The sequence below is a fragment of the Mauremys reevesii genome, linkage group 8 (genome assembly GCF_016161935.1).
Source record: "Mauremys reevesii isolate NIE-2019 linkage group 8, ASM1616193v1, whole genome shotgun sequence".
NCBI lineage: Eukaryota > Metazoa > Chordata > Testudines > Geoemydidae > Mauremys > Mauremys reevesii.
In genome coordinates this window covers 14,982,553-14,995,017 of record NC_052630.1, presented here as the reverse complement: position 1 = coordinate 14,995,017, position 12,465 = coordinate 14,982,553, and the positions used below count along the sequence as shown (strand labels likewise).

The 12,465-nt window shown below is 42.6% G+C and overlaps 2 protein-coding genes across 6 annotated transcripts in view; one reads left to right on the top strand and one right to left on the bottom strand.

Moving 5' to 3' along the window:
* Positions 1-86: 86 nt before the first annotated feature.
* Positions 87-11,830, bottom strand: CCNI2 (cyclin I family member 2). Of its 4 annotated transcripts, none has more exons than XM_039485851.1 (7): positions 11,476-11,830; positions 8,240-8,396; positions 6,949-7,083; positions 6,078-6,152; positions 4,705-4,845; positions 3,423-3,653; positions 87-2,550 (listed from the first exon to the last, which is right to left on the bottom strand). In XM_039485851.1, exons 2-7 carry the CDS (start codon positions 8,351-8,353, stop codon positions 2,146-2,148), a joined length of 1,101 nt encoding a protein of 366 aa, XP_039341785.1. In that variant the 5' UTR covers positions 8,354-8,396; positions 11,476-11,830; the 3' UTR covers positions 87-2,145. The 4 variants fall into 4 exon arrangements, with proteins under 4 accessions (XP_039341785.1, XP_039341787.1, XP_039341788.1 ...); XM_039485853.1 differs by lacking the exon at positions 11,476-11,830 and adding an exon at positions 9,439-9,559; XM_039485854.1 differs by lacking the exon at positions 11,476-11,830 and adding an exon at positions 9,308-9,331.
* KIF3A (kinesin family member 3A) overlaps positions 10,221-12,465 on the top strand; it is a 42,518-nt gene continuing 40,273 nt past the window's right edge. The window contains exon 1 of one of the 2 annotated variants that reach the window (XM_039485847.1): positions 10,221-10,363. In XM_039485847.1, coding sequence (XP_039341781.1) covers positions 10,295-10,363 — 69 coding nt within the window. In that variant the 5' untranslated portion in view covers positions 10,221-10,294. The remainder of the gene's footprint in view (positions 10,364-12,465) is intronic. The other variant, XM_039485846.1, reaches the window with a different exon arrangement.

Genomic DNA, 12,465 nt, shown 5'->3' with positions numbered 1-12,465 from the left:
TTGCATGGAGTCGCATCAGGGCAGATTCTGGCCCTATTCCAATTTTATTACATTCTTAACCTTAAGGAACACACTCAGAAAACTAGAACGTAGATTACAGTTTATTTAATGAAAACTACAAAAGATAACTTGCCTCTTTAAAAGTCAGGCAGTCAAGTCACAGTTTGTGATAGAAAAGGAAGGTGCTGCTTTTTTTTTTTTCTTTTCATTTTTTTTTCTTTTTTTTGGTCCTACCACAAAATGAAAACCTTCCTTATGCTACTTAGGCAGGATTAATAAATAACATTCCAAGTCCCTCCATAAACTAGCCCTTGAGATGCGTGGAAAGGCTTGTAAACAGTTTTCTCTTCTGGCACAGTGCATCCTTTTTTTAATTCCCATTTCAAAAACTTATTTACGACAGCCTTGCAATCAGAGACACTGGCAAACCACCCTGTTCAATCTGTAAGGAGGGCTGTGGTTTAAACGAGTATAAAGCGCAGCATTCACAGTTTGTGGTAGCCTTTGCTTTGCCGTACAACTCCATCGTGTTCCAATGGCTGTCCAAATGCACTCAGACTCACATCTCTCACTTGCATTAATTCGCCACCTTCCTATAACATTTTTTTTGGTACATTTAGCACCCTATTTTTTGCAGTTTAAAAGAAATGTGGCTTACACACCCGCGCACGTGCACACACACAAAGCCGACCTTAGCACAGTGCTTACGCAGTCAACATTTTAACAGAACATTTTCTAAAACTAAATCTGTTCATTCAGCCACTAACAGCTTTGAGCCTGCACAGCGTAGCTGCGGGAGATGCTTCACATAAGCACAAGGTAAAAAGAGATGAGCAGGACAAGGATTGCCAGGAAACCTCATCCTTCATTAAGGAGAATGCTGCTGCAAGGCTTGTGTGAGGCTTGGGTAAACCCTCTCATAGTATGAGGATGGCACTTACATCCAGGTCTCTGCTTAGCCCCACCCAATTTTTACCCTTGCGCAACTGAGAGTGAATGGGCCGGGGCTCTCACTCTGATGAGTTATGCCTGATGCTTAGCCTTACCTGCGCTCATACAAAGGCATGCAACTAGCTTTCATACTGGGCCACAACTTGCAGGATCAAGGCCTAATCTGTTTTCCCTACAGTATTGGTCTGATTACACTTTCAAATTAGTATACAAAAAAAAAATTCACTTAAAAGTGCTGGCCTCCATTTTAAATAAAAAAAGTAACAATCACCCTTTCAGGACTCATCCTTTAAAACATTTGCCAGGCTGCTTTAAAACAGTTACACACTACAGAAGTCAGTTTCACTGCCTCACTGTGGGAATTAGTAGTTAAGGCAAAGAACCAAATGTTTTTAAAAATATATAAATTGTAAAAGAAAGTTTAAAAAAAAAAAAAGACACAGTTTGCATGCTACAATCTGAACAAAATTCAATTGCACCACATAATCTGTGAAGGTCTGATGCAAAACCCACTGGAGTCTTCCCATTGCTTGCAATGGAATCTGGATCAGTCCCTAAAAGCTTGATTCTGAAAGGTGCCAAAGCACTCAGAGCATCTTTTGAGTTCAAGATCGGCCCTTAAGTAAAACTGGAATTTCCTACACAGAGGCTTAGGCTGTTCTCATGACACATTTTGTTCACTGTTAAATCAGAAGTTTGGTCCCACCTAGGAATATATCAGTAGACCTAATGGTCCATGCAATGGGAGCTCCCTTCCCCACAAGGCAACTCACCTACAGCTGTTCATATTATGGAGACAGCTTGTAGAGGAGAACAATGTTATAGTCTGGAAGGGCTGAAGTCACAATGCATGCTGGGAGAGAGCCTAAATAATAGCTGCCCAAGGAATGTGGTCCCATCAGTTCCTCCAAGTGCAGTGTCAAGCCCCATCTGCTGAATTTGGATCCCTGAGTTGTATGACTTCAGCTATCCATAGCTGTTGAGGTTTTTACCCAGCTTTATGCTCAGATCACACAAAAATGGTGGGGAAGTAGCAAACATTGTTTTAGGACACACTTAAAAGGCAGCAAGTTAATGTTTTTGGCATTGCTCTATCCAAAACAAGGAATGCTTTCATTTGACAGCATCTAGCATTCCATTCATCTGACCTGTTGGCAACTGCATTTGCTAGTTCCTACACAATTATGGCCTCCTCTAGTTAATTTCAGGTGGCTGTAATGGAGGACAAGGGGAACTACTTTCTCCTTGCCTCAGATTATTGCATGAGCCAGTGATGCTAACCCTTCCAACTTCTGGGACACCCTCCTCATTGTATAGGTGCCTGAATCCATCATAGAATTCATCTGTCTCCATGCTGTCGTCTTGAATTTTGATGGAAGTAGGTGTGAAGGTAGCTGGAACTGGCTGACTCACAATGACCCTTGAACTAATTTGACTTGAATTCCTCCATTCAGAATAACAGTAGGGTAACTTTTCCTTGGGATGAGCTCGGATGGCTTGGTTGGCAGGATTAAAGATATAAACAGCATTGGATGGTTGTAAATGTATTAGCTGCTGATCCACAAGCTCTTTACAATGGATGAATTTGGTGCTACTAACCTGTAATGAAAGATACAGAACCGTTTTTCTCTAGTTTGTAAATGATTCTGTCCTCTGGTCAAAGCTTTAATTGATGTGCAATTCTAAGTAAGCTCAGTGAAAGGAAAAAAACCCATATCAAATTTTCCAGTATACAAGGCTTATAATAATAGCTTAGCATTTATAAAGCTTCTCATCAGTAGCTTTCAAAGCATTTTACAAAAGGTGGGTGAACATTATTATCCCAATGTTACTGACGAGGAAACTAGGATGTAGGGGGGTTCAGTCACTGACGAGCCCAAGGTCACATGATGAGCAAAAGGCAAAGTTAAGAACAGATTCTAGGTTGTTTGACTCCCAGACTACCTCCATACTCACTGCACGTGTGGGTTCTGTAAATCAGAGAAAATGTCTCCGTTTCAAGACAAACAGAAATGCCCAGGAGGTAGGGTGTGGCCTTCCTCTATCCATATCTTCAAAAGACTTTTTTTAGCTGAAGTAAATGCACTGAAAGATCCTGGCATTCCTAAATCATATAAATGGGCAGATTTTCAATCCAGCAGTTCCCACTAAGAACTATGGAGAACCTCCTCCTCTTTGAGAGCAAATGAGCACTGAGATGTCTCAAAAATTGGGTCTAATGTGATCAACCCACCTTTCACAATAAAAGACCCCCGTAACAAAATGCAGTGCACTCTCTCCTCCAGGAGTACCTAACTCCCATTAACATTAAGGGGGTTGGTATCAAAGGGAGAACAGACCCTGACATATACATGCACTCCTGAGAAGTACACTAAAACCGTGCAATGTTGGTTGTAAATATGCCGCAAGCTTTACTCATTTATCTGTGCACTGGCCTCAAATTTGTGGTGTGAGGCCATTTTGACTCCTACCTGTGCTTTTTTTAGCAGATCAGTAATAACAGGAAACCAGTCAGGAGTCAGCCTCTCCAACTCTAAGGTGATGATCACCAAAGCCAATGTGGAGCCCTTAAACTGCAGTAGTTGGTGGCATGCCATACAGTGCTGTAGCTGTCTGGTCAAGAATGCAACATGGCGGGAAGGATTCATCTGAGGCAGCCCATTTAGTAGATGAGGCCAGTTGGACATCACCATGGCATGGAACTGGAGAGAAGATAAATATATACATACATATATATATAAACAAAAATAGCAGAGGTCAACAGTGAACTTTGTACGTTTCATATGTTATTGACCAGAAGTGCAAACTAATTTCAATCCACATCAGGAAGTGTAGAAATATTTTCCCTGTTACCATGTGTTACTTGGTTTGTGTTGTACTTGCCAACCATCAAACTGTTTTAAAGCTTATAAATGAATGTAAAAGGTCTGTGTTTTCTAACAAATTCTGAGGTCACTGCATTATCCTGATTGCCAACAAAAGCCAAGTGGTATTCAGGCCAGCAGATAGGAGTAAATTCAGTTGTAATGCTTCTGTTTCCTCAGTAAATTCATAGTCCAAGCACCTGGCTATGGTAGGTGGTTTTCAAACAATCAGCAGCTTAATATGGTTTAAATATCCATCCGTTACCATAAAAAGAGAGCCCAGGGTATGTTCAAATCACGTGATTTTTGCCTTATAAACACATGATCATTTATTAAGAAAAGTGTAATTGTTTCTATGAAGTGTTTAGCAAATAATGTGACTAAGTGCCAGATCAGTATGGTCTAATTGCCCAAAACTGGGGGGTCAAGTTTCAGTAGGGGCAAGAGATGGTTTGAGAGGACCTGTGTGTGAAATGTAGCAAAAATTCCGACTGCTTTCTATGTACAGTATTAATAGAATGGAAATAGTTAGAAATATTTTTGCAGTGTGTATTTAAAAAAATAAAAATGGAGTTTAGTTGTGCAGTACAAGAATCTTTTTAAAGTCCATTTTAGTTGTCCTTTAAAAATGGGGGTCTGGTTGAATAATTTTTAAACAAAAATTAAAGGTTTTGAATAGCAGTGTGTTTAAAAGAAGTCGACATTTTTCACTGTAACATTCTTCAAAAGACTTGCAGATAGTTAAGAATGTGTGGCTTAAAAGTTACTGTGGAGAGGGGGGTGTGAGCGCACGTGCATCTGTGTTTTATAGTCTTATTTGGTAAAAGAGCTGTTTGCTTAAACAAGAAACAAAACTAGTTTAGACTTTTGCAAAATTCTTAGTGCTTACAATGTTTAAGAAATCCATAGGTGTCGCTGTGTAAAGATCCCAGTGAAGCTTATCTAGTATAATTCTTTCCATTCTCAAAATCTCAGCTGGAGAGCATTTACAACCACTCTGCACTGCAAGCTTCTTCACTGATGGTATTACCTGTGAAAATTGAAAATAATAATAATAATAATTAATAATAAAGAAGCCACCTTACTACACAACCTTGTGTGCGACCTTTTTTGTCTGTGCGTGCAAAGGGATCTGATTTAACACACGGGTGCCTTGAGGAGCCAAGAATTGTTTAAATTCAGGTTACCCAATTTCTAAATACCTCCTGACAACACCAAGAGGGAATGTGACCCTGCTGAATATGAAATAAGAGATTCAAGAGCACTGCTTCCCCAGCCTTATTATTTTGCTGTTGTGACGGTCTCTCTGAAGCCTCCTGCTAGCCTGTTTCTCGGTGCTTTTTCTTTATTTGTGGTTCTCTTATTTCCTGTGGCCAATGACTCAACTTCTGTCTACTGGGAAAATATTGCAAAGCACAACCTTACGGTATGTACTGTGTGAAGGTTTATGTGCATCTCTGCAGAGCATTTCAAGGATGCTGACATGTTCAAGGAGAAACACTTCTGACTCTAGCATTTACAATACTGAGTTCTTCTATTTCATGACCTTTAGAAAGGCTTTGAGCCCAGAGCTCTTCTCCTTTCATTACAGTTTGAAAAAGAAAAGCTTTGGCCACATTTAGATAACGAAGAGGAGAGGATTCAGTCTATGCTCTTCAAAGGCAATTTTGAGCTATTATTACAAGCCTTCGATTTTTTTTTTAACTCTAACTCTAAATTTGAAATGCAACTAGTCCAAAATGGTTTACATGATTTTTGAGGTGTGCTTTCAAAATGATGCAAGAGGTTTTAGCCACATGATTATAACTGGGTAATTATCTCTCAGAGATGATATCAGATCCAGGTGAGCAGTTGCTGATTTAAGTGTTTAATGAATGGACTGGGAACCAACCTATGTTTAAGTTATCTGCCCCAAACCACTGGGATTTAATTGGATGGAAGTCGAGCCACATCTCCTACCCTCAGGAAAATACATACCTTCTAACCTTCCTTTGAAGAACTATTACCCTGTCTTGGCTTCTTTAATCTCCCAATTTCCCATCACAGCAGCACAAGTGAAGGACAGAGCTTTAATAATATACATATTTCATTCAAGGGACTCATGACGCTTTCCAAATGACGGTTAAGCAATAGCAAGACAAGTGTTATTGTTATTAGCTAACCGAAGGACAGAGAGGATAAATTGGTAAAAGCCTGGAAACATGAATGACTTTCAAGAATGACCAGAAGTTGATTTACTATATTTAAATAAGACATACAGACCTCATCTTCTTCGTTGGTTTTTGCTGCAAGGACGAGGCAGGTAATTGCTATGCACCGAAGGTATTTTACTTGTGCCTGAAGGGGAAAGAGCAAAACGCTGAGCATAGAAGACAATGTTCTAGATGAAAATAAATAATGGTCATTAAGATAGAGGCCCAAATCTTCACCTTTAGTTTGCATTACACCTGCTTTGACCTACATTTTAGTTTCTATTAGTAAAAGATAATTTTATGCTCAAAGCAAAGACAGGAAAATTACAATGGACGGAATCTCCTCCTGAGCGCAAATATCACAGCATTCCATACTTAGGTCATGCAATACAGTCAGCCCTAAGTGGCAGTGTTACCAGTCAGAATGTGATGATTCCATTTATTTATTGTAAATTGGTGGGTACTGAATACTAGCCTTGAACTTTTGCCTGATGCCGATTATGAATCTGAGTAATAATACGTAAGAGAGGGTCCTATCCTGCACACACCGAAGCCAATGGGAAATTTTGCCATTGATTTCAAAGGCAGAGCAATCAGGCCTGTAGTTTGTGTAAAATAGCAGTGAAAAGTAGTTGCATGAACCCAAAGGCTTCATGTTTATAACTATATTTGGACTATAATTCAGGGGAAATCCCTATTTAGGACAGCACTCAAGTATGTGCTTAAATGAAGCTCTTGCTTATGTCCTACTGACTTAAAATTTAGCACGTGCCAGGGCCTTGATTGCTATCTGAGTTCTGTGCTTTCTAGAGGTTCACTATCGGAGTGATTCCAAATACCTCCAGTCCAGCTAGATTTGTAACTGAATCCTCATTAGATATTCGCGGCAGCCCTAGTTAATAATAAAATCATAAAAGAAAGCTTCCAAGCAGAATCTCTACCTTTACTGATGCCAATAACCGGTTAAGAATGTTGATAGCCAAGGCAAACGTTTCAGAGTAAAATTGGAACTGGGAGCTTAATTCTGCAATCCAGAGAACTGCTTTCTCATAGTGCGATGGAGAGATATCTGTGCCCTGAGATGAAGGAAGAAAGTTAAAACACAATTGGTTGCTTGTTAAACAACACACTTACTTTGGAGGAATAGAATTTAAAAATCCATCTGTTTAAATGCTCTAATCAACAGCTCAGTTACACTCTTAGTCCAACAGTAGAGATCATCTTGAGGGCTTGAGCTGATTTTTTTACATCTATGGGTTCTTTGTGCAGCTCCTTGTCTCTCAAATTTGATCTACCCCTGGACTGGATAGAAGCCAAGTTTGCTACCATGCAGCATATGCTGCAAAACCTTTCTAGCTACTCAGGCTTTTCTTGTGAGGATGTGTTCCGAGGAGAGGACAGACTATAAGTCTTGTTGACATTGTATTATTGTAAGTGATTTATGGAATGCATTGAAATGTTAATGTAAAAGCAACTAGAGCTGTGTGATAGGCACACAGTCTAAATTAGGGGATGATTCAGATAATAACGTCCACCATTAACTTGTATTGTATTGATCTCAAATTATCCATTCAGATGATAGTGTCCGGTTCATTAATAAAATAAATAATAATACCTTGCACTTGTATAGCACTCCATTAGATTGTGAAGAGAAGGGACATAGCCTGAAATGCTTTTCAAGGGCAATTTTGCACTTTGATCTCAAAGCTTACAAATGTAGTAAGCATTATTATCCCCATATGACAGACAGAAAAACTGAGCAAGGTTAAGTGGCTTCCCAAGGTAACAGAGTGAGCCAATGGTAGAGCCAAGAACAGAATTTAGTTTCCTGACTCCTAACCATTAGATCGCAGTTCATTCCCTCTTACTCTCATCTGAGTGAAAGTGGGAGGTGGGGAATAAAAAGTGACGAAGCACTGTAGATTTTAGGATTACTTACGTATAGGACTGTTGATTTAACCCAAATAAACACACTCCCCTGTCATCCGATTGCCACTCCCAGGTTCCCATTTGTGCAAGGATATTCTCTGGATTTTATTTTGGATCAACTGTGTTTTAGACATTGTGCATCTTGTTATACTAAATTGAAACCTGGATAGAGACACATCCCAGTCCTGGTATCTAGTCCATATGCGATGTGGACATGTGGATTAGATAGCAGAATTGGGGCTGTATTTTGCAGAAAACCTTCTGGAATCCTAATGCATTTCCAAAGGAAAGAGGAAAGAATACCTTCAGTGTGAAATTCCAAAAAACTGGCACCTTCCAATTCCTGGCCTCTCTTGTTAGGGCATTCTCTAGTAGGAACGGAAATCTCTGACTCTCAGAAGATCCGGTACACTTCATAGCAATGAGTGGCTGGGCCAGCTTCCCAGGTAGGCACAGCTATCTAAACCAAGGAAAACTGAAGCATTATAAAACATCACAACTCCTTAAAACTATATGAGGATTTTTTTCATAGTGGCTTCTTCAACTTTAAAATGTTGAGAACTACCTAGAGAATGTCCCTGCTACTTGTCTGTTGTCCAAAGATGTTAAGAGGTAGGACCCAGTCTTGCTTTCATGCCAGTTCATGACAATTTTGCCATTAACTTCCATGAAAGCAGAAGCAGATCCATGATGAAAGAACCTCAGACAACTGAACAACTATGCAGCCAAGAGCTTTTCTTCACAAGCTGCATAAATATTTGCAGTAGCCTTCTAATGGAGGACTACCTACTACTAGGCTCACACGCTCTGTAAATAAAATTAGGTTCCTAACTAGCTTTTAAAAAAAAAATCTATTAACTGCTACATTAAAGGTTTTGGAAAACAGAGGCCTGGAGTTCTAGTTTAAGGTAAACAGGTTCAACATCCTTGTTTGCTTTGTTTTCACACAAAACCTAAGATGAACACAATTGTTTTCAATGAGGTTTTATAATTCCAGGGGGGAAAGTTTTGCTTAAAACAAGATAAAACTTTGATTGCAGTGTTTGGAATCTAAACTTTACAGTCTAGTGCTAGTGACTGAGAACCAGAAATGACACTGGTGAGTCTGTTTCCATTAGTCAAACAGAAAGCAATGCAAAGATGCAAACAGCCAAGCTAATGAAAAATAAACTAGATTTAAAAAATTCCGTTTGTTTTAATCTTGGATGCTATTAGTAACTCAGGTAAGGAAATTTGATTGTTAAAAATAAAATTTTAAACTAATAACATTGCTTTAGAAAAATTACCTCTAACCAGTCAAAACAGTTACACTTGGGTATCAAGAAATGTGAACTTCACTGACAAGCTGAAATTAAAGATTTTAATGCTTACATTTCAGTGCCACTTGAGAAGCTGAAAGAAAAGAGCATGAACATGGAAATAGTGTTTCATCTGTGAAACAGGACCCAGGGTTGATTTTTACAAATTTTAAGTTCTCTACTTCTCTTCTTTTTTATAAAGACCTGTGGACTGTAGCTTCCTCCTCTTGGCTTCCCAGACGCTCTTATCACTATTTTCAGCAGCTCAGTTAAGTATTCAAAGCCTCCATTAATCTTCTGGAAACTACTCCACATTTCCAAAGCTGAAACTCCATGAAATGTTTTTCCCCTCCCCTGCTAAAGGCAAAAATAATGCACATGACTTTGGCTTTAATTGGTACTGGGTGTAAAAGAGCATCAGAACTGAAAGCCCCAACAGTTAACCAAAGGGAGAGTTTGAAACTAGAACTGAAGCCAATGTAACCAAAGGGAAACGGTCAGGCCACTTTCTGATACACGCTGACATATCCCTCCCTGCTCCTGGTTTAAAAAATAAAAACAATTTAAAATTAAATAGAAGCAATTCTTAATACAGAAAAAATGAATATTGGCAATAAAAGTAACTATACTTCCCAAAATACTGTATGTGCAAACTTGGCACTCCAAGTGATTAACAGAACGGATCTCTCTCTCACCTATTACAATTACAAATGATTCTTACTGAAATCCATTTGCAATCTTCTGTCTTTCTTGAAGCACCGCATTCTTTAAAATTACATGTCACAGAGTAATCCTGCCACAGCAGGGGAATGGTCCAAATGATTCAACAGTTCATTTCCTTCTCTTGTCTCTAACTCCTTTGTTCCCACAAAGAGGTGCAGCTGGCAACATTTACCCAAATGGTGCATGAGAATAAGGGAGCTACATTTCAGACACACCATCCTCTGCACAGGGCTGACAGCAGGATGATGGGGCCAGGGTAGGCCATATAGGTCAGGAATCCCTGGCCACAACCGTGGATCCCCAGGCACCCTGATGAGGCAGAGCCACTCACAGGGATATGCTGTCGCACATGGTGCCCCATTCCCTCAGTGGACTAAGCCTTGGATCTCGAAGCAGCAGTAATAAGGTAAGTTTTACTTACTGAAGATAGAAGCAGTGGGAGAGTGACATGATAGAGGGAAGGATGGGTGACAGGGGTGAAGATTGAAGAAATTAGCACCCCTAGGAAATTCTCACCTCTCTAAACATTTGTGAGCCTAGCCAGAGTCTGGAGGGAGATACCTCCATAATCCTTTCAGTCTCCAGCTGTGGGCCTCACGTTGGTTGCCATGGCTAGCAGCCACTGCCTGTACTGTGCTACTCTCTCCCTCCGAAAACACTGGCTTTAGAGTAGCATTAACAACTCCCCCAGTTTTAACTTGAATATCAGTCCTTGGGAAGGGTGGGAGTACATGCCACAAAGCGCATCCGTTTGCTCGCCCCTGCCCATTCCCCCCTTTGTCACATATTGGCCCGAAGCCCCATTTCTGTGACAACCCACTTGGGGGCTGGTTGTTACGGAGTGTTAAGATGTAGGGTGGAGGAGGGCTCCCTGTAACTGGGTGAAACCCCCAGACTGTCCATGATTTTGACCTGGTGCCAGAGAGGCCCTTAGGCCCTTTCTTCACTTGATTTCTCATTGTGCTTCATCTCCCTTGTAGAGCTGATGGGAGCAAAAAAATCCTGGTTCCCTGGAGTTGTCTGTTCTCTCTCTCTCTCATTTTTGTAATGCTGTAAAGGCACCAGAGGGGAAGGGAGGGGAGGGGAATTTGACTGTTGGATCCCAGTGTGAACACAGCTGGGCCAGGGTTTCCTCTCCCTCCCTTGCCGCCCCCACGCCCCCGTTCCCAGGCCCTTATGTTGGGAGCAGAATCTGAGCCCCCGCTGGGTAACTTCTGTCTGGATGCTGGATTCAGCACCCACAAAATAACCAGGCTTGAGGGGCAGGAGCAAGGCAGGCGGCGACTCCACCATCCCTCTTTCGTTTTCATTTCGGAAACAAAAGGGAGGGCGATCATGTGATGGGCTGGCAACTAACTCCACAAGTAACCAAATCACCGGCTCTGGGAGCCGGGGGGCGGCTGCCCCAAGTCAGACATCTCGGGGCCCGAGGTGGGGGCCGGGATCAGAGTCAGGGTACCCGTGGGGGGGGGTCCCACCGAGAGCTACGCCCATGCCCGTCCCTTCCCCGGGTCTCACCTCCCGGGAGCGGCCGCTGCGGGTCTCCTGGGTCGCGCTGGCAGGGCATTAGGGGAGCCGCCTGCACGGTGGGGTTCAGTCCGTCACTCCGCCGCTTCCCCTCCCATTGTGTCCAGCCCCGGCCGCGGCGCCAGGAAACGGCTCAGCCTGTGCCGGCAGAGGGGGTCTCCCCGGATCATGCTACAGGGGGCTGCTGACCCCCGCCCAGCCAGCGGGGAGCGAGCCCTGCCCTGCCCCGGAGGACGAGCCGCTCGGCGGGGACACTCGCTCTGTTGACAGGCTCCGGAGTCTGCGCAGCGCCCGGGACAGTCCCTCTGGGGCTGGCTCTGATCGCGCCAGGCTCCGCCTCTCCCCTGCCGGGTCCCGGGGGTGCCGAGCCCAGCAGCGGCAGGACAGCTCCCCCTCCCGGGGGCTACGTGAGCATCAGCATGGAGCAGGCAGCCGCTCCCAGCCTCCTGCCCTGCAGCCCTGAGAACCAGCCCGCCCGGCTGGAGGCGGGACCCGGTGTCAGCCTCTGCTGCTCTGGCCGCCCCAGCTTTCTGCCCTCGCTGTATCCAGGCCGGCGTGTCCGCCTGCCACTCACAAGCCTTTGGTTGGGCTCTCGAGAGTGGCCGCGGCAAGGATTCCCCCGCTGAAGCCCGGGGCCACATTTCTGAAAAACTAGCGGGCAAGACTAGCAAAAAGTAAAGGCGTTTGCAGGAACAAATGTGCACCTGGAGCGTGAGCTGAGTAGTGCCACTGATACTCAGGGTAATAAAAATGAAGCACATGTGGAAGTGTTTGCCGGACTGGGGACCTAAGTGAGTGTCTGTATTTAATGTTATGTGCTACATATTTAATAACTGTTATTCTGGTACTGACCATACCTTCTATTCTATTAACCTGGTAACACATTTAAACATGGCATTTTAGTCTCACTATTTATGGTCTTTGTGTTTTACTCAGTCTGGAAAATAAAAACCGACTCCTCATTTCCACTTTTGTTAATAG